Consider the following 25430-nt stretch of genomic DNA (forward strand, 5'->3'; position numbering starts at 1 on the left):
GATAAGTTATATCGTACGGCTTTATCTAAGAACAAGACTACTGAAGTTAAATAAATTTACAATATTTTACATCAACAAGTCAAATAACGAAGATGAAGACTTATATTTATCAAAAGAAGAGAAAGATTATATTCACAAATATTATCAACTACTTACATCACTATACAACAATTGTTTTTTAAAAAAGCTTCCACAAATTTTAACATTTCTAGATGATAATACAGGAGGACAAAATATGATAATAGAACCAGATTTGAATCAATTTGTATTTGTGAAGTGTATAACAAAGGATCCAATATTATTACATCTAGAAGATGAAGAATTAGAATTAATTGAAAATGGAGTTTATGCTGTAAAATATAATCTAATCAAAAAATATTTAGAATTTGGAGATCTACTATTAATTTAAATAATCTTTAAGTCACAACCACCGGGACATTCAATATTTTCATCATCAATAAACCAAGTTTTTAAACATCCAAAATGACCTCTGTGACCACATTTTAAATTCACATTCACGACCAAACCTTTACATGGTTCATTACAGTATACACAAGTCAGTTGTAACAGCTTACATTCATCACAATACCAATAACCAAATTCACCCTTTTGCAGATGTTTTGAGGTTTCATTAACTAATAATTTCATACAATTTGAACAATATAATCTTATCAAGTCAGATGAAAACAGTTTTGATAATTCTTGTTGCACCACCAAGGGAGCAGAATTTAAAATATTTATAGCATTAACAAATAATTGTTTTCTTTGTAAAATTTCAATATAGATGGAAAGCCAATCTAAACATTGATCAAATGAAATAATATTTGTTGTAATATCATAGAATAATAAACTTATAGAAGAACAAAAAATTATATCACCTTGTAAAACTGCATAATCTAATGACTTCTTTAGTAAATTTTTCAAACCCCATGCTTTTGACTCATTAATTCTTAGTTTTTTCGTTAATGTTGATTCTGTTGGTGTTTCTTCAATCTTGTTCAACAGTTGTCTTCTGATAGCCAATTGAGTTTGAGAATATTTACGTGAAATAGCACCATTAGATTTTGGAGATGATGCCAAACTTGAAAATGTTCCACCTGAATTAGGACTTGATCTTAAAAAAGCAGAATTCATTAGATTAGCATTCTCATTGTTGTATCCTTCATTAATCAGAATCGGTTTCGATTTTGAATGTTCACTAATATTATCTTCTTCTGCTTCTTTGTTAATTCTAAAACTTTGTGAAAAGCTGTTTTTTCTGCTATTATTAATAGCTTCCATTAGATTGGAATTACTATTATTTTTATCACTCAAAACTTTATTTCCATAATTTGTTGTAGAAGTTGAATTTGAATTGAATGATCCAACAATATTACCTAAATCTGATTGTATGGATTTATTATCATTATGTGAATCACTATCATTATTATCTTCAACAATAATTTCTTCTTTTACTTCTTCCTCAACTATTGGTTCATTTAATTCTTCCAAAGTTAAAGCAATTAGTCTCCATACTTGACTTGTTCTATGTGAACCAGCTTGATCAGCTGTATTTGCATTCAATAAACAAACATCTGCGACATTAAACCCATCAGGAATTTTCACAATATATTCAGTAGATAAAACTCTAAAAATTTCATCATCATTTGTCGGAAATGGGAATTCAACAGGTATAGCATATGGACTTGAAAGACCATAATTATGGTATTGATGTGACTGATGCCGTATCAGTTTTCTACTTGGTTGTGGAGCTGAACCAAAAGATAATGTTGATTCTTGAGTATTTTGCGAAGGATTTCTTGTAAGTTTGGGTCTATAACCAGGTGTTGAAGATGATAAGTCAAACCCATTTGTACTTGTTCTTAGAACGGGCGAAGGAGATTTAGCAATTAATTGCTGCATAGGATTATGCGTATACGATCTTACTAATTGTGGTTTTTCAATAGGTGATGTTGTTAATGAAGTTCCTAGTTTATCATCAAAATTTTCATTAGTACTAAATTCAAAATTATCTTGCGATTGTAAATCATCTGATTCAAATTCATCATTTATTTCAAAATCAAATTTATCTTGGTTTACCATTATAAAATTATTGTCATTGTTCCAAGTCATACATAAACTATTTAAATCTTCAAGTGGTTGTCTAACATCGGGATCATTTGTCAGGTCTAAATCATATGCTGTGAACATATTAGCTTTGGAAAGTGTCCATATTTTTCTCGATTGATTATTATTTTGGGCCCATACAAAATTAGCCATAGGCTTTTGTAAATATGAAGTCATAATTTGTTTTGGAATATATTTTCTGTTTAAATTAAAAACAGTAATTGTTGGGTCGTCAAAGTACAGACATGCTAAATCATAATTCATTAAAGGGTTTGGTGCACTCCCTGTTGGCTCATTAAATTCATCTAAAGTTTCATGTAAAGGATAACAACCCCATCTAACTTTTAAAACTGATCCATATGTATTGATCATACTATCAGCAGCTGACCTTGTTGAAGAAGATTGTGATTCACCATAGTTCAAAACACATATTTTTTGATCTCTACCACCAGTGGCAACGTATTCTTTTTCTGGATGAATATGTAATGAAAGTACTGGACCTGAATGCAAATTCCATTTCTTATCTGGAGAATACATATTGCTTCCAACGCTTGATCTTAAATCAAATTTGCATAATGCTCCTGAATCATGTACTGATAATATACATGTTTTATTTCTTACTAATGAATGGGGACTATATTGACAAGCTCGAATTGGATCATTATGTAAATTAGCTTGCAATGTTAAAACTGGTTTATTTATAGAAGCTCTCAAATCCCATAATTTAATACTACCGTCTTGAGATCCAGAAACAAATTGATTATCAGAATCTATAAAATCAAGTGAATTAATTGTCCTTTTATGATCTGATAATTTTGCATATAATTTCCCTTGACCAGAAGGTGAAACTTTGTACAATGATATTGCACCACTTGATAATCCACAAGCAATAGTATTTGAGTGTGTTTTTATGGTGTTTATATTATTTAGCTTAATTGGACCTCTATATATTGACTTAGAGTCTAGTAAGTTTATATCTTGAATTATTCTCAGTTGATCTTCATTTAAACATAAAAGTCGTAGGTAATTTTTACCACCTATAACAGCATGATGACTAATTTCATTACCATTATTATAATTATTTATTTGAATCCCAAAATTTAATTGAGATAATGCAGTTGATTCACGTTCACAATTGAATACTAATTTTTGATGAAATTGATGATTTAAATAATTTTTTGAAGTTTTAGAATTTAATGAAGAATTTGGAGAAACTGAATCATTTGAATTTGAACTATTTAATGTTCCATATATATTAAATGCAAATTTGGCTAAATTGTAATTACCTTGAATATTTTGTGCCATTGACCATCAAATTAAAAATTTGGTGGTTTTTGTTGTTGCATAAATTTAGTTAACATACAGAAAAAAAAATATAAATTTATTAAGTTGTTACAAATTTGGTGATAACACTGCTTTTTACAATCACTGACTATAAAATGTTTTGGTCATTATACAAAATAGCTAAAGTTATAGGTCAGTTTGGCTTAGGTTTAGCAGCATTAGCATTAGCAGGACTATATTATTATCAAAATACAATAATATATCCAGCTCTGGTAAATGATGGACATGGATATTGTGCAACACCTGATGAATATGATATACCTTATGAATTGATACAGTTGAAAACACCAGATGGAGAAACTTTACAGTGTTATTCGATGAAACAAGATATTAAAAGTCCTTCATACACAAATAAAACAGTTTTAATCTTATCACCTAATGCTGGAAATATAGGTCATGGATTACCAATTGCATCAATTTTTTATAAACAATTTGGTTACAATGTATTTATATATAGTTATAGAGGATATGGAAAGTCTACTGGATCACCAAGTGAAATTGGTTTAAAAAAAGATGCAGATACAGTAATGGAATTTTTAAAAACAGATTCTCAATATCAACAATCATCAATAATATTATATGGTAGATCATTAGGTGGAGCAGTTTCAATTTATATAGCAGCTACAAAATCTTCATCAATTCATGCAATAATATTAGAAAATACATTTTTATCAATACGTAAAACAATACCTCATATTTTCCCAATTTTAAAATTTGCAGCTGGTTTTGTACATCAAAAATGGGAATCTGAATTATTAGTTATTAATATACCATCATCAATACCAGTGTTACTACTTAGTGCTCGTAAAGATGAAATTGTACCACCAAGTCATATGGATAAAATTTATAATCTATTACAAAGTGATTATAAACAATTTATTAAATTTGAAAATAGTTATCACAATGATACAGTATTACAGGAGACTTATTGGGATCAAATTCATAAATTCATTAAAAATCAAGTCAATCCAGTAGGATTATAATTTTCAATTCATCTTTATCATTATTTATTTTTTTATTTATTTAGTACTTTGAATATAAAGTAGAAAATTTAAGAAGAAAATATTATACAAAACTGAAATCACAATTATAAAACAATTTGAGCTTCAGCACCTCTTGTATTAGAAGCATCATGAGAAGTAAATTCAACTTTTTGTTCATCTTTCAATTGTAATATTTTTTTCAATCTTTCACCAACAGTTTTTAATTTTGATTCATCACAATCTTTTGTCCAAATACCAATTCTAAAAGCTTGTTTTCTTATATTTATAACAATTCCATTAACTTCATCTTCATCATCTTCAATTGTTTCTCCTATAACTGCTAATAAACCTCTTAACCATAAATCATTTATAATTGGTTGAGCTTCTTTTCTATTAAAAGCATATTGCCATTTACCACCTTTTGAATTTTGTTCATCTTCCCATTCTGGTCTAATTCCTTCTTTAAATAAATGATAATCTGATTTTAAAGGTAATTGATTTGCTGAAGGTATTGAATTATATATTCCCCAAAATTCTTCAACTGATGAAAAAGTTATAACTGGTTTTAATAAATCATGCCAATTTTCATTTTTATTAATTTGAGGTTTTGTATACCATAAAGTCCATCTATTATTTAAAGGATGTTTTACTGTAAATTCATCTTTTGAATCAAAAACTGTTTTATCTGATGATGATTGTTGTTGTTGTTTAGAATTTAATGATAAATCTTCAGTTTTTTGAGTTAATTCTTCAGACATCTATTCATTTGTTAGTATTTCATGAAATTGAATTTATCGATATTTGTTTATGAACACATACTATTTTAATTTACAAAATTATTCCCAAATTATGTGGTTCTTTAATTGAAAATTTTAATTTAGATTCTATATAATAAAAAAAAAAAAAATATCAAAAAAAAAAATCTGAAAAATATCATAAATCACACGACCTATATGACATACTTAAATACCAACTAATATTACCTTGTAAGAAGTAATAGATACTAAATAATCTGGTAGAATCGTAAAATAGAATTAGAGTGAAATTGAAATTGAGGTGTAAAGAGAAGAAGGTTGATCAGCCCGATATAAATAGAATTCAAAATCTTTTCAATTATAGAAAATTTAATTTTGCCATTAGTGATAATTCTAACTATAACTTATCAGACGAATAATATTATATAACAAACTCTTCAACTTGTTATTGATGTTTTACCAGTATTTTGGTCATAATGATCAGTATTGTTGACTTCACTAAGAATACTAGGATTCTTGGTACTTTGTCTTGATATTATAGATTTTAATGGAATTGTACTAATATTATCTTCACTATAATTTGTAATTCTATCAGAATTACTAATTTGATCAGTATTTATAGTTGATCTTTCTCCAATTAAACTTGATGAATAATCATTATTATAATTATTTATATAATTATTATATGAAATTCTATGAATTTGAGAATTTGTTTCATCAAATCTTAAAGTTGTATGGATACTTTCTTTATCATTTGTTGTTGAATTTGCTTGTGTTGATTTAAGACTTATTTTATCTGATATTGCTGATGCTCTTGATGATTGATGATGATTACTAGTTGGAGTTTGATTTTGTATTTGATTGTTGAAATTATAGTTGTTTTGATTTATATTATCATTAGTACCATTTGAATTGTTATCATTCTGTTGTAGAATACGAGGCTGTTGTTGTTGTTGCGAACTTGTTTGTAATTCATGTTGAGTATTAGATTTAGTTTTCTTAATATGACCTCGGTGACTAGTTTTTGGTTGTTCTACTGAACTATCGGAGTAATTTCTAGGTTTAATTTCATTATGATTTCCATTTGAATGTATTTGATTTAAATTATTAGTTAAAGTATTGTCACATTCATCATTATAATTTCCAATTTGAGCTGAATATTGTTGATTTTGAAAATTGTTCATGTATGACACATTGTTGGCATCATTGTTATTATGTAGATTATTATTACTATTATTTCCATTCAAATGTTTATCTCGACGATTAATTCCATTTGTACGACTATTTGAACTTGAATTATTAATTAAATGATTTGAATTCTTAGGTACTGCAACAATAGTTGAATCATTATTACCAGTACTATGATGATTACTTTGATGATGATGGTGATGATTGTTAGTTTTATTTTGACCTTGCATTAATCTTTTAACCCAAGCAAATCTATTTCTTGATGATGATGAGGAATTTGTATTTGATTGTCTTCTCTCATTTTGTAAGAAGTTTACTATAAACGATTGATTAGTACTTTAATTCCAAAATTGATAAAAAATAAAATTATATTAAAACATACTTTCGTGTGTTGCCATTAAACCGATTGTAACGTTAATTGATTAAAGTAATTATCTGAAATTGGAGTCACAACTTTTTGATTGTAAAATAAGCCGATGATATGTTTAATAAAATGAACTGTTTTCAACTTTATTTATTTACTAAGTCAATATGAAGATGAATGATTAATTCTTACTCAATTAATAGGGTTAAATATTATCTGATTAATTGTATTTCAATGATAAAACTTAATTGATTCAATGTTTGTTTGAAATGAAATTACTACGTTTATTCTTTTTTTTTAGTGGAGACTTTTTATTTTATAGAAGAACACAAAATTATTTGATCTAAACAATTTTTATATAACAAAGATTTAAATTATGTTTGATAAAAGAATGTGAAATAAAGTAAATATTAGAGTGAAAGATTGAAGTAATTCTCTTTGATCATATACTTATCTATAAATACAGACTATACATTCCATGTAAACCTAAAACCCTTGTATTTTTTTGAAAGTCCAAAATTATAAATAATTTCTATATGTTTAATGCAAATAATTATATTATAAATTATATTGATAATAATAATCCATAAATTAAACTTATAGAAAAAGAATCAAAAATATTAAAATGTCTATTACCTAATCCCAGTGATTTTTTACTAGTATTAGATGAACTTGAACTTGAATCAATTGTAGTTGAAGAAGTAATTAAAGATGGAATATTACTATCAGCTAATCTATCATTATACCAAGGTAATTGAGTTGCAATATTATCAACTTGAGATAAAATATCAGAATTAGTTAATAGACTACCAATATATGAATCATCAGTATATGTAGTTATTTGATTTAAACTACCTATTAAATTTAATGGTATAGGTACATTATTTGCAGTTTGAAAAAATTGTATATATTGTTGTTGATTTGTTTTTATATCTGATACTAATTTTGTTAATAAATCTGATTGTTGTTGTTCATTATAAGATATTGATTGTGAATTTATTAATATGCAATAATTTAAAATTAGTAATATAAATGATGATAAATTGTTAAAACTAATGAACATTTTTGATAATTTTTAGTAAATTTGTCGTAGAAAATAAAATTTATGAAAGAGGTTGATTAATTTATATTGTATAAAAGTAATTCATTTGAAACTTATTCATGAAATTGTAAATGCTCTTTATAAATATAATAAAACAATTTCAAAAGATCAATAAAGAATTTAAATTCTTTTTTTCTTTAAACTCCGATTTAACTACTACTATTAAGAAACAAATTTATATTTGAGGCGCAAGGTAAGTAATCCAAATGGTTATGTAAAGATGTCGACTCTATAAGTAAGCAATTCGTTTCAACTCTAGCCAAGAATTATACATTTGATAGAATACTGGGTAATTCAATTCTCAATTCTAATTTTAAATATTTATGTATGTTTACAAATAGTGTTGCAAAACAAATTGGGGGGCTGAGATTAATGATTTATTAATAATTTATTATCAAATCAATTAAATTTGTATTAGATCTACAACTCTCATTAGATTAAAATCTAAACTAAATATATATTATTATAAATAAACAATTTAATAAAATGAAAATAAGTAAAATATTTATTTACATAATTTAAAAGAATCTTTTTTTTAAATAAAATGTCTAAAATGGGTTTACAATCTTTCAAAAAGAATACTTAAAGTAAATCCTTGAAAAATTGATCTCTGAAAAACAACAAAAAATATTAAAAACAAACTAAATCAAATATCCACCAAACTGTTAAATTACAAATCAAAAAGGAAGGGAAAAAAACACATCAAATATCAAAACATCATCATCATCATCATTACTATTTTTTTTTTTTATTTTTTTTGTATTGTCGTTATTATTGTTATTACTGTATAAACTTCATCACTAATGTAATCTTTTTTCTCTCTAATCTATTTATTTATGATTTCCTGTTGCTGTAGTAGCTGGTGAACCAATTCTTAATTTTGTATGAGGATTTATAATTTCTAAAGGTTTTTTGATTCTTGGAGTTATAACTCTTGGTGAAGTTGAATTTGGTTGTTGTTGAGCTTGTTGTTGCGCTTGTTGTTGTTGTTGTTGTTGATGTTGAATAATATCTGCGTGACTTGGAGAAAAAGTAGTAGCAGTATAAGGATTAAATTTTTTTAAATTTGGACTATTATTAGAATCAGGAATTTCAGGACAAAATTCTAAATCATCTTCAATATCAAAAGATTTTGATAAATAATATCTTAATCTTGGTGTATGAAATGAATATGAAGAATTTGTTGAAGATGCTGATGATGATGAGTTTGATGTTGTTGAAGAAGTAGTTGATGATGATAAATTTGATGAATTTAATGATGTTGATAATGAGGATAATAAATTTGAATTATTGCCTATTTGTTGTTGTTGTTGTTGCTGTTGTTGTTGACCAAACATTAAAGAATTTGAATTATTAGAAGTTAATGAACTAGATAATGAGTTATTTGAAGAATTTGGTGGTGTTAAATATGATGGATTGTTTAATGGTGAAGTATTTTGATTTTGATTGTTGTTGTTATTATTATTATGATTTTGACTATTATTTAAATTTATTGAATTTGTAGTTTGAGAATTTGTCATACTTGGTGAATATTGATAATAATTATTACTATTATTATATGTATATTGATTTGCCATTTTGTATTAAATATTACTATTAATGTTGTTGCTAACGTGATTTGTCAATATTTTATAATCTATTCAATTAATATTCTAATTGTCTTATATAATGAGCATATATTACTTTTATTGTTATTGTTATATGAGTGGATATAAAGAGTTGTTGTTGGTATAAAAATTTATTAACTAATGATCATAAATTATAAAATCTTGAATGTTGTTAAAAATATAATATAATAATGCAATTTTTTTCAATGAAATGATATTATAGTACAGTGATGATAAATAGTTCTTTTTGAGATGAAATGTCTAAATTGTTTGTAAATGGATGAAAATACTAAGCTTTGATGATATATGATAAAATGGTTGATTAAATAAATTAAAGATAAGATAATCTCGTTGATTAAAAAGTAATTTCAAATTTTGTGGTACTATTTTCTTTCTTTGTCTCTTTTGTATTATATTTTGTATTTTTGTATTGAAAGAACAACTTTTGTTGAATTTTTTATATTTTATTATTTAAATTTCTTTTTCTTTTTTGTTTATCAACACACTACCTTTTTTTTTCTCTCTGGCAATCTTAGTGCGAAGAAAACTGGTTGGAGCGAGAGTCAATACTATTTGGTAGCTTTTATCTGACTTAATTTTTCTCCCCCCATATTTATCACTACAGATACGTTTTAAAATTTACACCCTTTTAATACCAGCATTAATAAAATAATAATAATAACAATAATAAATAATTGATTTATTAATTAACATAATAATTAATAATAATAATATGATTTTATAGAATACAAATTTAGACTATATGAATTAATGGAGTTACAATAAACATTACTTTACAACCAACATGATACTCTTCAAACTAGTATTACTTAATTTGAATTCAAAAGAACTTATTCATTCAAAACATAAGTTGATAATATTATGAAAGAAATATGATGATTATTTTAATAAAATAAGTAATGACTAAATTTGGTAATGTTTACACTACCTTGTTTTTTATTCATCTCTTTAATCTTTATATATAATTTTATTTTATTTTACACCCCCTATTAATTTATATCTCCTCCCCTTTTTTTTATTTTTAACAAATTATTATTATGAGTATTCGTTCATAAGAATTTATTCATACAATAGATATATAAAGCTATTTAAATTATTTATTTGTTTAATAGATAAAAAAACTCTAGGCAAAATTTAATACAGTAGATAAACCTTGTTCAATTTAGTAGATTCAATGATTTTAATCACTAAAAGAAAAGTCAAATTCAAATGGTACATTTGAAGTGAGCCATCTTAAAAATAATTACTTTATTTGTAAATTTGTATTCAAGACTTCCAACTACAACATTACAAAGATTTACTTTGAAACTTATTCAACTCTCAATTAATTTAAGTTTATATAAAGTATTTCTTAAAGTTACCAATTCTAAACTGGTATAATTATAAGGATTTTAAAAAATCAAGTTTTGCAGCCAGTTGCTACCAAATACCACAGAATATTTTTTGATTTTTGATTTCGTTGTTTCAAAGTTTAACAGCATTAATTTGCATTAACGAATTAGATTAATAAATTATTTGATGTTTTTATGAAGTTTTTTTTCTCAACCCGAATTTTAAAATTCTTTGGATTAATATTTTTCTTTGTTTATATCACTATTTTACCCAAACTGATGAAAGCAGAAGAATTGGAAAATATTAGCTTATTTATTGAAGTTTCAAAATCATTTACTTCAAAAAATTTATTATTCAATTTGGAGTCAATATGCAACTTCTTAGTGTCAGTTTTGAAGAATCCAGACTCATATCTTGATAGTTTGAACAGCAAACAAAATATCTTGGGGAGAGGGGAGGAGGGGGGGGTAGTATGAAGTCTTTTGAAGGGAACGATTTAAAAAGCATGGGTGACAATAGATGTGATGGCATCAACATAATGAACAATCTACGTTGTCGACGTTATAGATGTAAAGGTTATCAATTTTGTTATCTGCATTTAAGTGACTTGGAAAAAATTGAGTATGAGAAAATGAAACCACGAAACAAAGAGAAAAAAGAGTTCACGAGCTCAAACAAGGATAAAAGTGACCACATTTGTCCAGTAATCAAAAGAAATCAAGTCCGTTGCAAGAACAAAAAGTGTAAGGGGAATGACACTTGTTATCTGCATTTGAAAGCAATGGATAAATGTTTATTCCAACTCTTAAAAGCTAAAGAGAATGCTCAATGGTAAAAGATTGCAAAAGCTGTTAATTTTGTGGTAATTTAATTTCTTTATAAATGCAAGTTGCTGTTAATAACCTAGGCTCCTTAAGTTTTATTTAGGTATAAAAAGTATAAGTTTATATAACAATTGATATGATACGCAACTTTTAGCTCTTCCTTCACCTAATATTAGTTTACTTCTAAAACAATCCAAATACAAATGTAAGTAGACTAAATTAAAGATGCAGCGAACAGTTTAAACCTTACATACATATGAAGGATCTGTAATTACGAATGCTTTTATTAGTTAACAACGACGATAAAGTGGCTAGTGGCTAAACGAATTATAATATTTTAACGAATTAAAATATTTTAAATTCTACAAACATATCTAGCATTTGAAATATTGCTACCAAATTTTGTTTCTGATTGTCACAGCCAAATTAGGAAACTTTAATTTGAATCAAAAAGAAAATTAATTTAATTAACAAATAAAAATTTACAACCAAAAACAAGATTAAAAATATATCATTATTAATTGTACATCTCAAAATGATTGTTTTATTCTCAATATACATTTTACGATAAGATGTTGAATCTCATTGCTTTTGTTGTCACTTTTATTTATCATTTACCATACTGGATGGATTTTTTTTCAGTAACAGAATTACAATCAACTTTTAAAAAACCTTTATCAGATATTTCAAAATCTTATAAGTTAATTAAATTAAATAATGGTTTAAAAACTTTTTTAATATCTGATCCAAACTGTTCATCTACCTCATCATCAATATGTTGTGGATCTGGTTCATTTCAAGATCCAAAGGATTTACCAGGAATGGCTCATTTTGTTGAACATATGTTATTCATGGGAACTTCAGAGTTTCCATCGCCAAATGAATTTTTATCAACTTTGATATCAATGGGAGGTCAATCAAATGCATTTACAATGGGTGATCATACATGTTTTTATTTTGATGTGCCATTAAATGAAACAACTATATGTCAAGAATTTGGATTAAATTATTTAATTAAAGTTTTTAGTTCATTTTTTAAATCACCTTTATTTAATGAAAATTATATGAATTTGGAGATAAATAGTGTTGATGATGAACACCAGGGGAATATAGTTAATGATGATAAGATATTGTATCACGGGTTGAGAATATTAGCTAATGAAAATCATCCATTCCATAATTTTGCAACTGGTACTAAAAAGACACTAAATTCCAAAAAATGTAGATCAGAAATGATTGATTATTTTGAAAAAAATTTTGTTTCTGAAAATATGGTTCTAGTTTTGAAAAGCTCATTATCATTAAATCAATTACAAAAAATGGCAATTGCAAATTTTGGAAGTATTGCAAAAACTAGAAAATTGAAAAGAGGTTCATCTATAAGGATGCATAGAAGAAATAGATCTAGTCTGAGATTATCTAATTCAAGTATGAATTCAAATGATTTTAGGTTTGAAATATATCCCAGGGAGTATACACTGAAAATACTATATATATCACAAGAAGAAACCAAGAAGATAAGACTATTTTTACCAATTTTTAATTATAATGATTCATTCTTTGAAAATGTTTGGTGTACTTTATTAGGTGATGAATCAAAAGATTCACTTTGCTATTATCTAAAAAGTTTAAAAATGATTGATTATATGTATGTGTTTGTACAATCGCTATCTAAGGATAATAAGGTTTTGGTGATTGATTTTGATTACAAAAGTTCTTTTGATGTATATTTGGTCATCCAGTTAATATGGGCATTTATAAATCAAGTACTCAAGTTGAAAAAAGAGAATATTAATATAATATTAAAAGAGTGTTCAAGAATATTCAAATACCAAGCTTATTACACTTCTGATGATTCTTCTAATGCAATGGATGAGGTTTCAAATTATGCTCATTTTATTCATCAAAATCCAGATTATGACTACCAGAACTTAATTATTGGAGAATCTTTTAAATATGATGGTGACGTTGATCAATTTTTAAACAAATCAAGAGAGATAATGAATCTAAAAAATTTGAATGTGATAATCTTGGCTGACAAACCTCCAAAAAATTTAAATGTACTGGTCAATGATATGTTGAAAGATCCATATTATAATTTTAAGTATCAAGTTTATGACTTGCAATACTCACCAATAGATTACAAAACTCCAAATTTTTACATTTTTCAAAAAAATAAATTCATACAGCTGAAACACGAAGAATTAGATTTGAAGATAAATGAATCGATAAATTTTAAAAAGCTTTATGCAGATGAAAAAGATGATCCTACTCCAAAACTAATAGATTTTTCAAAATATCATGAAATATGGCATTCAAGTTCAAATTCATTAAATATAATACTATCTTTTCAAATATGTTTTGCAAATTTTTTAAACTCTACTGAAAATTTAATATCTTTTGAGATTATTGTTGAATATATTGGGTCTATACTACAAATTGAATTTTATCAAGGTGAATTTGCTTTATTTTCTTGGGCCATATTTGCAAATTTCATAACTACTCCTTCATTATCGTTTGAAATTAAGGGACCAAAAGCTGGAATATATGAATTTATCAAAATTTTTATTAATAGAGTTTTAGAGTTGTTGGTTGATTTCAAAATTGATTATAAGGATCTAGCGAGAGTAAAGTCATCAATTAGAAATACTTACAAAGATTTGGAAAATGGTGAAACAAATAAAAAAGTTATAGCTGGATCAACTTTAATATTGGAGTATGATTTGAAAAATATACAAGAAAGATTGGAGACACTAGAGTTTATTGATAAATTATATTTAAAATCTACTTGTGAAAAAATAATGAGTGAATGTAAACATACAGATATATTGGTAACTGGTGGTGATAAAAATTTAGTATTTTCAATATGTAAAATTTTAAATAATTTAACATCACATGAAAGAATATATTTACATCAGAGTTATTTTGAATTTGGATCAAGTTTAAATTTAAAACCCGGTAGAAATTATGATGTTACACAGATTAACTATAATTTAAAAGATCAAAATGATGTCGTTTATCATTATATTCAATTATGTGGTAGAAATGATGATAATAAAAAATATGTTGAATTTATGGTTTATTTGTTAAATCAAATTGTAAGATATCAATTAAGAACTAAGAAACAATTGGGATATTTAGTATTGAGTGGGTTGAGAATTAATAAAAGTACAATTGGATTATATATACTTGTTAATTCATCTTCATATAATTATTCACAAATAATGAACGAAATTGATAAAGTAATTTTTGAATGGGAATTAAGATTGTTAGATATGACACATGAAGAATTTGAAGAACAAATGGAATTGTTTTCAAAAAATGATGATTTTTTAGATGATGAAGCTATTCCATCAAACATTTCGGTGGGTACAAAACCTGATAAAAGCAGTGATAATAGATGTGAGGACTCAATTCATCAAACATATCTAGAGAGTATATTAACTAAAAATTATGATTTTAAAAGGAAGAACCAAAACCACAAGAAAAATCCAAGATTTGAATATGAAGATATGATGCAATTTTTTAAAAAAACAATATCAATAAAATCAAAATCAAGATCAAGTTTATCAATATTTGTTTCATCACAAATTGGTAAAGATAAGAAAAAACATGAAGATAATAAAGAAATCTTGGAAAATTTATTAAATAATAAAAATTATTATTTAAGTTCATTACAAGTAAAAACATTATTATATGAATCAAATAATGATATAAGCTTAGTTATAAAGAAATTGAGAAATTCAGGTTATAATATATCTATAAAAAATTCAAATAAGATTTCTAGAGTATTAATGAATTTATCAAGAATGCAACAACCAAATGATTCAAAAGAAATTGAAAAATTACAATCAAGTATTATTGACAAATATGGTAAATTGTATAAAAATAATAAATTAGCAATACCTCATTATCAAATTAATGATATATCGGAAATTCATGATGAATCAATTGTTAAATTATCAAATGATTATATCAATAAATTGACTGAATTATATGAAGAAGAAGTGGAAGATGACGAATATTATGATGATTATGAATATTTGTAAACATTATCTGGAAGTAATGTACATTATATCTATATATCTTGGTGATTAAATCAATATTTATCCAAACGATATCAGTTATCTATCTTATCTCTTTTTATATCTCTTTTATATAAGAAAAAGTAAACAAAATTCTAAAAATGGAAAGTAAGAGAAAAAAAAAAAATATTTAAAACAAAATCAAAACATTAAAATATAATAAATTTAGATTAAATATTAATAGATTAGATTTAGATCAATAAAGATCTAAAAATCTAAAGTCTAAACAACAAATCTTAAACGAAACCAAAGTTCACTGATTATTTGCATTCAATACCATCATTGATATACTTATACAACTAGAGATATTTCTATTTCAGCTCATTTATCCTTGTTTAAAGCATTCTAAAAATATTCAAATTGATATCCTTTTGCATTTATCAACCATTCCCATTAATCAATCTATATCACAATTCTTATTATGGGTTCATTTGGTTATAATAATAATTCTATAGAAGGTGATATATATATTCAAAGATTATCATCATATATTAAGAAAAATGAAGAATCTTTAGCAAATGGTTTATTATGTTTTAGTAAGAATAAAGTAGCTATACACAAGATAAAACCATTAAGATTGACTTTCACAATACATCATTTATATTATTTAACTGAAAGAATTGATTCATCAAATTTGGGAATAGATGTTGGACCGTTAAATATAAAATTAGATAATCCAAATCATGAACCCACGTTTATTTCATTTATGGCAAATAATGCAAGATCTTCAAGAATAATGGATAGTGATACAAGATCAATTACATCAATAAATTCAATGAAATCAATTGTATCAAATGCATCAATGTATTGGAGAACTTTTTCAATTAGTAAAGATCCAAAAATAATAAAAAAAGATATAAAGTATTTATATTCAAGTTTTACCAAAATTCCATGCTTAATTCTAACTCCCAAAACTAAAATAAATAGTATACAATCATATGAAGAATATCCTTGTGATACTTCAGTACCTATAAAAATGTTTAAAAATTTACAAGTTTTAGAAATAATAGAATATGAACCAAATGAAATTTTTGGTTGGAATTTACTTAGTGATCAATTAAGAATTCTAATTATTAGAAAAAGTAAAATAAATGATATGTCAGAAGTTTTATTTGATTTGGTTTTAGATGATGAAAATGGTAGGTCAAGTTTTAATTCCACTATGAAACAAAGACAACAACAACAATATCCCGTGCTTGATGACATCGCGTTAACATCAACAACTCATGAATCTAATGGTATTTTCAAACATAAAAGAGAAAGAGGAAATACAAATACTTCATCAAAAGGAGCTGGCTCCATTGATAATAACAAATCTCAGCAAAATCCTCAACCACAAGATGACCAATCATCTGATCAAAAATGGTCAGTATTAAAACAATTAACGATATCAGAAACTTCAATAACAAATGTTACAAGAAATGTATTAAAACCATTACATAATTTAGTTAAGTTGAATTTATCAAACAATTTATTACAAGAGTTACCAGAGGGATTAGATCAATTAACAAATATAAAGTATCTAAATTTTTCAGATAACTATATAACAAATTTAAATAATTTACCACTGAATTTAGAAAATTTGATATCGTTAAATTTGAACAATAATAAAATCCTAAATCTAGATGGATTAGAGAATTTAGTCTCATTAGAAAAAATTGATTTAAGAAGAAATCAAATCGCTGAATTATCAGATTGTAAATCATTAATTTTATTAACTCAAAACACTAAAAACTTTGATAATGTTTATATTTCACAAAATAAATTATCAAAAAACTATAGAGTTGAGTTATTCAACTTATTCTATGGTATTAAATATAAAAATAACAACATCAAGATTGATGATTCAAAACCTGGATATTTTGAAAAAGCTATGTTATTAGATCAAGATTCTGCTATTAAAAATTTAAAACAATTCCTAGGGATTGTAGAGGAAGAAATCGATAGTAATACTAATGACAATTCAAAAGTGAAACAACAGTTACAAGAAATCCAACAAATCATCAACCGTACTAATAATGCTAACAAAAAAAATGATAATGATAATGACAAGGATAGTGATGAAACAAGTGGAACTGTCACAACATTAGTGCCAAGCTCCCCGACTTTATTAAAACCAGTAGATCTTAAAAATAATATGAAAAATTTGAAATTAGATACTTCAGTAAAAACACCTTCATCACCACCACCACCACCAGCTCCACAACAATCAAGACAAAATATAAGGTCTAACAGCAGTTCAACATCGACTTCCGTACAGGCATCTCCACAACAACACCAAACACATCATAATAATACAAGAAAAATTACAAGATATGATTTATCACATACAGTTTTATCAACATCATTACAGTTTTTATCACAACCAAGTTCTCCATTACATAATAATCAAAACATGTTGAATAAGATAATTGAGGCATCCCCAAATTCAACTATAAATAGTAGCAACAGTAATAATAATACAACAACTAATTCACCAATAATATCAACTTCCAATAATAATAATTTAACAACCAAAATGATGCATTTAAATTCTTCAGTAACCTCAATACCTTCATCAATAAAATCAATGAAAAGATCGACCACATTAATAGATTTAGACAAAGATATTCAAAATAGTAATTCTCCAAATAACAATTCATTGGCTGCTCCAAATATTGTTACTCCAGTTCAAGTAACCGCTAGAATGAGTACATAAATTAAAACACGATTTCATACAAGATTTGATTTTCACTTTCATTTTATTAATTATTTAAACTCAATAGACATTCCAAATAATATACTATTGGACACTTGCATTTTCATTAAAATTTTATACTCATTTTTAATAAATATTCATTTCATTAATATTCAGCTGTAAAAAGAATTACCCCCTAATTTCTTTTTTAAGCGGTATTGAGTTATATACAGTATCAATATTATTATTTTTTTAAAAATAATTTGGCAACCAAAATTTCAATTTTTCACAACCAGAATGACAAATCATTTAATAAACCACAAACAAAATGATCATTGATAATTTAGTTTTGGTCATTCATTTGATATGCCTAATAACTTCTTCTCAATCACTGGAGGAAGTATCATTCTTTTTAAAATCCGAATTTTCAAATGTTTCATCACCACAACCACATTATAATTTTTTCAAAAGATCAAGACATGAAGAACAGCCAATGTTTTTAGTTGAGGATACTACAGATGTCTATAAGTCACCTGGTTATTATCCAAGTCGTAAGTATTTATAGAGCACCAAATTTTTTTCCATTTCATACTAACACACATTTTATTAAGCCCTTGGTGGTAGAATTGATAATTGTTGGCAAAAATCATATGAAAAAGCAAGAAAAATAATTGAAAAAATGTCTATACCGGAAAAGGTTAATCTAACAACAGGTACTGGTTGGGGTTCAGGTCCTTGTGTTGGTAATACTGGATCAATTCCAAGATTAGGTATTCCAAATTTATGTTTACAAGATGGTCCAAATGGAGTTAGATTTACTGATTTTGTTACTCATTTTCCTTCTGGATTAGCTACTGCTGCTACTTTCAATAAAGGTTTAACATTTTTAAGGGGTAAAGCTATTGGCAGAGAACATCGTAAAAAGGGTGTTCATATTGTATTAGGACCAGTTATTGGACCAATTGGGTTAAAAGCTCAAGGTGGTAGAAATTGGGAAAGTTTTGGTTCAGATCCATATTTACAAGGAGTTTTAGGAGCTGCAACAGTTGAAGGTATTCAAGATGAAGGAGTTATTGCTTCTTGTAGACATTTAATTGGTAATGAACAAGAACATTTTCGTCAAGTTGGTGAATGGGATGATTTAAATTCTAAAAATGATTGGGATAAATTATCCACTTCATTAAGTTCAAATATTGGTGATAGAGCTATGCATGAGATTTATTTATGGCCATTTGCAAATATTATAAAATCTGGTTGTGGTAGTATTATGTGTTCTTATAATCAAGTTAATAATACTTATGCTTGTGAAAATTCTTATTTGATTAATTATTTATTAAAAGAAGAATTAGCGTTCCAAGGTTTTGTTATTAGTGATTGGGGTGCTCAACATTCTGGTGTAACTTCAGTATTATCTGGTTTAGACATGACAATGCCTGGTGAAGTATTTGATGATTGGTTAACCGGTAAATCATTTTGGGGTCCTTTATTAACTAGAGCAATATATAATGGTACAGTATCACAAGAAAGATTAAATGATATGTGTCTTAGAATCTTAGTACCTTTTTTTGCAATTGATACTGTATGTTTACCACAAGAAGATGATGTACCAAATTTTAGTTCTTGGACTCATCATACATATGGACAACTATTTCCATATCAACATTACGGTCCTATTGTTCAAAAGAATTGGCATGTTGACGCAAGATCTGAATTTAGTGATAATACTGCTTTGACAGTTGCAAGAGAATCCATAATTTTATTGAAAAATTCTTATCATCATTTACCTATTGATAAAAGTGATGGAGTTAGAAGAATATTAATTGCTGGTCAAGGAGCCAATTATGATAGTCAAGGTATTAATTGCAAAGATCAAAGATGTACACAAGGTTGTTTAACTAGTGGTTGGGGTTCAGCTGCGGTGAATAATCCATATATTATAACACCAGTTGAAGCTATATCCAAAAAATGTAGAGAAAGAGGAATAGTTGTTGATCATTCATCAGATAATTGGGATTTAGATAATATGGGAGATTTAGCAGATTATGCTGATTTGTCAATTGTTTTTGTTAATAGTTTTTCAGGTGAAGGTTATATAAATGTTGAAAACAATTTTGGTGATAGGAAAAATCTTTCATTATGGCATAACGGTGATGATTTAATTAATAAAGTTGCAGATAGATGTCATAAAACAGTTGTTGTTATAACTTCCACTGGCCCAGTTAATTTAGAAAAATTTATTGATCATGAAAACGTTGTTGCTATATTATTTACTGCTCCATTAGGTCAATTTCTAGGTCAAGCTATTGCTGATGTGTTATTTGGTGATACAAATCCAAGTGGTAAGTTACCTTTTACAATAGCCAAAAAGAAACAACATTATGTCCCAGTAATTGATGATTTAGCAGGTGAAGTTGAACCACAAGATAATTTTGATCGAGATATTTATTTAGATTATAGATTCTTTGATAAACATAACATAAAACCAAGATATGAGTTTGGATTTGGATTATCATACACAAGTTTTAAAATTAGCAATTTAAAAATTACTGAAATCAATCCACCATCAGAATATTTACCTTATCCTCCTGAATATTTACCAGTTGTTAAAATGGTTGAAGATGATGTTTGTGATCCAGAAGATGCTTTATTTCCACATGATGAATTTGATCCATCACCAGGTTATATATATCCTTATTTGTATAACGAAAACATCAAATCAGTTGATGATGATGAAAGTTATGAATATCCAAAAAATTATAATCCAGATCAACCAAATTGTCCTTCTTTGAATTCTGGTGATATGGGAGGTAATCCAGTATTATGGGAAATTTTATATGAAGTAAGTGCAGAAATTAAAAATGATGGTCCAATAAAAGGTGGTTATGTTTGTCAATTATATATTGAATTTCCAAGTACAATTGTTCCATCACCTCCAAAAATTTTAAGAGGTTTTGAAAAAGTTTTTTTAGAACCTGGAAAATCTTCAAAAGTATTTTTTAATATTTTACATCGTGATCTATCAATTTGGGATTGTGAATCTCAACAATGGATCATTCAAACTGGTACTTATAAAGTTTATTTAGCTACAAGTAGTAGAAAAATAGAATTAACAGGTGAAATTGATATTGGTTGCTGAGAAAATAATGTACTATATTTAAAATTTTCGTTGTCATGTTAGCTAGATAGGTTTTCAATTGTTTAATATAAACTTATACTCAGTTGTTATTTTCCTAATCCTGAATGTATACAGTGTTCCGAAATAAGAAGGAGTTATCAGTTTCATTCCAAATTATTTTCACTCTAATAATCTTACACTTTCTTGTTGTGGAATAGAACTAAAAAGGATATTGATTTTTTATCAAGAGTCTGTTAACAACTATGTGGCATCTACAGCTGTAAACAATAACACCTCAATAATTTGAAAATATTAGAGCCTCATCATCCAATGGAAATTAGTCAAAATTAAATCTACAATGATTATCTCACAATAGAACTAAATTTTATTGTTTTTTAATCTGATATTACTGAAGTAAGAAAGTCTCAAGTGTTACTTTGCAAAAATGTACGAGCAACACTTAAATGGCTAAAAACTTTTAACAAATGTAGAGATTCCCCAGCGTTTGACTGTTTCAAGTGTTGAGAAGTACCTTGATATAGCTAATTACGAACTGCGCCATTCGTAAAGAAATGATACAAAGTTATGAAACAAGAATAAAAATAAAACTTTTTGCGCAAATAAAATGCAATTGTTTGCGCTCTTGATTATTTCTTAAGTCCTTAATAATGCACATGCAAAAATTTCAACGGTTATATCAATAATTTACTGAAATTTGTAATCAAACGTATACAAAGGGCTGGGCTGTTTTAATGTAATCAAAATTTAATCCTACAATAAATTTACGTCATATCAGTAAAATTTATCAATTGATTTACAACTCAAACTTGCATGTAATTACATTAGTGCTAATCTTTCATAACATAATATACTTTGAAAGTTAATTTGAAGAACATATTGAATAAAACTTTACCCCCAGATTGTCTTAAGGCTTAAATGATAAAACTTGGAATCAGGGAGATAAAATAAAATACAATATAATGAAAACCCCGAATGATAAGCCATATCTGAATTTTTTGAATTTTGTGAGTTTAATACACAAAACCTTTGAAAATGCTTTGCATAATATTCGTAACCATTATTGGAAATAAGAACTTTTGGAAATCATTACAATTAAGAATTGTGAATAGTACTAGTGTGCATCTAATGACATAATTCGTATCACAGTAGAACTGTCAACTTTTGCCAGGAAATGAAGCAACTGATTTGTAGATTAACTTTTAGTAAGCTTAATTTAGATATTACCCCTATTCCAAAAATATTTAAAATTTATACTGTGATCGCAAATCGTATTTATACTGGCTTAAATTGCAAAATCTGAGATTGAGACTTATTATAAAAAAGAAACAAAAAAGGAGTAAATTTATTTTTGGTAAAATTAACAGAACTTAACCCCCTAATTTTAATAGGTAAGAAAATGAAAAATTTTATAAATTCACTCAGATCTCAGCAACAAACAATTCAAATCAAGTGAATCGGAAGTTGAGGATTAAAACAGCATATTACAATTGAGTGGTATTGTCTTTAAAAGACTAACAATTCTTAAAGATGGGATTACTAAATTGCATTATTAATTTTAGCTTTTTTATTGTATTCTCCCTTTACCTTATCCAATGCAAAATAGTCAGTTCTCACAATCGTTGAGCAAGTTTGAAAGGTTTATTGCGTTTCAGTACTAATTTCTACTACTTTTAAATCATCCGCAAATTAGATAAACAAGAAAAAAGTTGTTTTATGTCAAAAAAGTTTAAAGCTAAAATTTGTACAAACTTTATTTTTATTAAAGAACGTTTCTGAAATGATATCGAATAAATTTAAGAAACGTTTTGTTTTAAAACAACAAAATGTTAATTATAATCAAACTGTTAAAGTTACTATCAAATGATTTGTTTAATTATAATAATCTTGGTAATTGAAAGTGAAAACTATGCAAGTTACAAATATTATACTTCTTTTGTGCTTCAGTGTTGAGTTATTCACACCCTTCTTTTTTAACTTTAATTTATCAATTTTTTTACTAATTGGATAAGAAAAAATAAATTTTTTTAGTCTGAAATTTCAATATCTTTTTTTTATTGTTTTTCAGAATTTTTAAATTTAAAAATAATCTTAAATAATTAAGCCATATATAATCCAATCTTACTGAGGGATTTGAAAGTAAAGATAAGCCATAATAATATATATTATAAATTTGTGCTTCACCGATATCTGGAGATTCTACTAAAATCTTGAAGTTGTATAACACAAATTGAAAAAAAACTTCTAAAATGTATGTAATATCATAGTACTTCAAATTTTGTGGTACATATGCTCAAAATAACCAAAAAAAAAGAATAATTATGTCAAAATTTGAAATGTATGATTGACACATTTACAATATACGGTATTAGTGTGATTAAAAAATTCTTAATTTCTTGTTCAAAATTAATTCTAGAATTTTGAATTTAAATATAATAGTTTAAGATTTGTCTTTTTTTTGTTTGAAGGACTAAAACAATAGTTTTTTCAAATATAATAGAGTTAGTTTTATTGTCATAAGAATTATTATTATCATTAACAAAAACGTGTATTCAGAATTGACCATAGTTTTTTAGCCTTTTGTTTTTCTTATTGAGAGATTAAAGGTAATCTAAATTATATTAAATAATAAACAATTATAATTTTATATAGTGTTCACAACTCGACAGCTCAAAACGATTGTTCAGCTATTCAATTATGCAAACGCTTGATTTACAACTAAATAATTCAGTAAATTTTGATGCACGAGCAACAACAAACGTGTATGTATCTTCTTCACTTTGTGTAAAAACGAAATTAATCCGATAAAAGATTTACCAAATATTGAAAAAAGTTTAAACCAATTATAGAAAAGTATGAAAGATTTAACACAATTGTAAAAGAGTGAAAAAGATATATAATAATAGCATTGAGAAAATTTAAACAATAATTCAGCATATTCAATGAGGCAACGATAACTCTTTTAGTGATTTGAAAAACCTATGTCAGGAGCTTTGTTTTTTTAAACTACATCAATTTTTAGCCATTCATCTTAGCTTTATTCATATATTTCATTCATAATGTTGTGAAACAAAATATCCTTCTTTTCTTAAATTAAGTTCAAAAAGAAGAAATTATCATAGTTTTAACACTATGTACATAATTTTAAATGAAATCAAAAACGGTTTTTTTTATTTAAAACGTTAATGGTTATGAAATATTTAAATATTAATTATCTTAGTCAAAGTATTTTGAGCTTATTAAAATTCATAATCCTTATCAATTTTATCATAAAAACAAAGTAGATTTAGTGCCTTTCTTTTGTCTTCATTAACATTCGTTGAGGCTACTGCCTGGTTCAAATTTACGAAAAACTATATTGCTTAAATGAAGAATTGAGATTTATATATTTGTAATTTATATGGTAAACATTACCAATTGAAAAAAACAATTAGAAGAATCATATGTCAGGGCTGTGGTGTATAAAATTGTAGTAGAACAACAAATTCACCCTGCTGTTTATGAAGACTCTTCATATTAAATTAGCAAGTAGTAATAGAATATACTAGACAATAAGGTAACAAATTGTGTAATTTATAATCAAAATTCAACAGAAATAGAAAAATTATAAAATTTATGAACAATAAAAATTTTAAATGGAATGAATAGGCTTTTATCATAAAAATCATCTTACACATCTTACATTTATTTTAATTTTAAATTCTTAAAAGCCTTATCCTAGAACTGTTTTATCATAAGATTTAGATTAATTTCAGTGCTTAAACAAGATTAAAAAAATCTTAAGTTTAAGTAACTATTTTAAGATAATCCCTGCTTATTTTGATAATCCATTTTTAAATTTAACTGATAAGATAACTAATAAATGATATGAAGTTTTTCTTGTCAATATTTCTTTAACTTTTTTGCGCT

At 25.8% G+C, this 25430-nt stretch overlaps 9 protein-coding genes across 9 annotated transcripts; 4 read left to right on the top strand and 5 right to left on the bottom strand. All coding sequences in view use genetic code 12, as the record gives it.

The window, feature by feature from the left end:
- Nucleotides 1–405: 405 nt before the first annotated feature.
- Nucleotides 406–3411, bottom strand: KGF54_000293 (uncharacterized protein; the record flags this gene model as incomplete). Its single annotated transcript, XM_051763462.1, has 1 exon — nucleotides 406–3411. The coding sequence occupies one exon, from the start codon at nucleotides 3409–3411 to the stop codon at nucleotides 406–408; it is 3006 nt and encodes a 1001-aa protein (XP_051622908.1).
- A 134-nt stretch (nucleotides 3412–3545) lies between these two features.
- On the top strand, nucleotides 3546–4433 carry KGF54_000294 (uncharacterized protein; the record flags this gene model as incomplete). The annotated part of the gene is made up of 1 exon (XM_051763473.1): nucleotides 3546–4433. One exon carries the CDS (start codon nucleotides 3546–3548, stop codon nucleotides 4431–4433), a length of 888 nt encoding a protein of 295 aa, XP_051622909.1.
- Nucleotides 4434–4537: 104 nt separating this feature from the next.
- Nucleotides 4538–5191, bottom strand: EIF4E (translation initiation factor eIF4E; the record flags this gene model as incomplete). The annotated part of the gene is made up of 1 exon (XM_051763484.1): nucleotides 4538–5191. One exon carries the CDS (start codon nucleotides 5189–5191, stop codon nucleotides 4538–4540), a length of 654 nt encoding a protein of 217 aa, XP_051622910.1.
- Nucleotides 5192–5625: 434 nt separating this feature from the next.
- KGF54_000296 (uncharacterized protein) lies at nucleotides 5626–6774 on the bottom strand (the record flags this gene model as incomplete). The annotated part of the gene is made up of 2 exons (XM_051763495.1): nucleotides 5626–6692; nucleotides 6759–6774. 2 exons carry the CDS (start codon nucleotides 6772–6774, stop codon nucleotides 5626–5628), a joined length of 1083 nt encoding a protein of 360 aa, XP_051622911.1.
- A 531-nt stretch (nucleotides 6775–7305) lies between these two features.
- KGF54_000297 (uncharacterized protein) lies at nucleotides 7306–7803 on the bottom strand (the record flags this gene model as incomplete). The annotated part of the gene is made up of 1 exon (XM_051763506.1): nucleotides 7306–7803. The coding sequence occupies one exon, from the start codon at nucleotides 7801–7803 to the stop codon at nucleotides 7306–7308; it is 498 nt and encodes a 165-aa protein (XP_051622912.1).
- Nucleotides 7804–8672: 869 nt separating this feature from the next.
- On the bottom strand, nucleotides 8673–9362 carry KGF54_000298 (uncharacterized protein; the record flags this gene model as incomplete). Its single annotated transcript, XM_051763517.1, has 1 exon — nucleotides 8673–9362. The coding sequence occupies one exon, from the start codon at nucleotides 9360–9362 to the stop codon at nucleotides 8673–8675; it is 690 nt and encodes a 229-aa protein (XP_051622913.1).
- Nucleotides 9363–12198: 2836 nt separating this feature from the next.
- Nucleotides 12199–15675, top strand: AXL1 (Axl1p; the record flags this gene model as incomplete). The annotated part of the gene is made up of 1 exon (XM_051763528.1): nucleotides 12199–15675. The coding sequence occupies one exon, from the start codon at nucleotides 12199–12201 to the stop codon at nucleotides 15673–15675; it is 3477 nt and encodes a 1158-aa protein (XP_051622914.1).
- A 457-nt stretch (nucleotides 15676–16132) lies between these two features.
- Nucleotides 16133–18409, top strand: KGF54_000300 (uncharacterized protein; the record flags this gene model as incomplete). Its single annotated transcript, XM_051763541.1, has 1 exon — nucleotides 16133–18409. The coding sequence occupies one exon, from the start codon at nucleotides 16133–16135 to the stop codon at nucleotides 18407–18409; it is 2277 nt and encodes a 758-aa protein (XP_051622915.1).
- Nucleotides 18410–18716: 307 nt separating this feature from the next.
- Nucleotides 18717–21524, top strand: BGL22 (Bgl22p; the record flags this gene model as incomplete). The annotated part of the gene is made up of 2 exons (XM_051763552.1): nucleotides 18717–18939; nucleotides 19000–21524. The coding sequence occupies 2 exons, from the start codon at nucleotides 18717–18719 to the stop codon at nucleotides 21522–21524; spliced, it is 2748 nt and encodes a 915-aa protein (XP_051622916.1).
- Between the last annotated feature and the right edge of the window lie 3906 nt (nucleotides 21525–25430).

The sequence above is a fragment of the Candida jiufengensis genome (genome assembly GCF_024610255.1).
Source record: "Candida jiufengensis strain CBS 10846 chromosome Unknown scaffold9, whole genome shotgun sequence".
Lineage (NCBI taxonomy): Eukaryota > Fungi > Ascomycota > Pichiomycetes > Serinales > Debaryomycetaceae > Lodderomyces > Lodderomyces jiufengensis.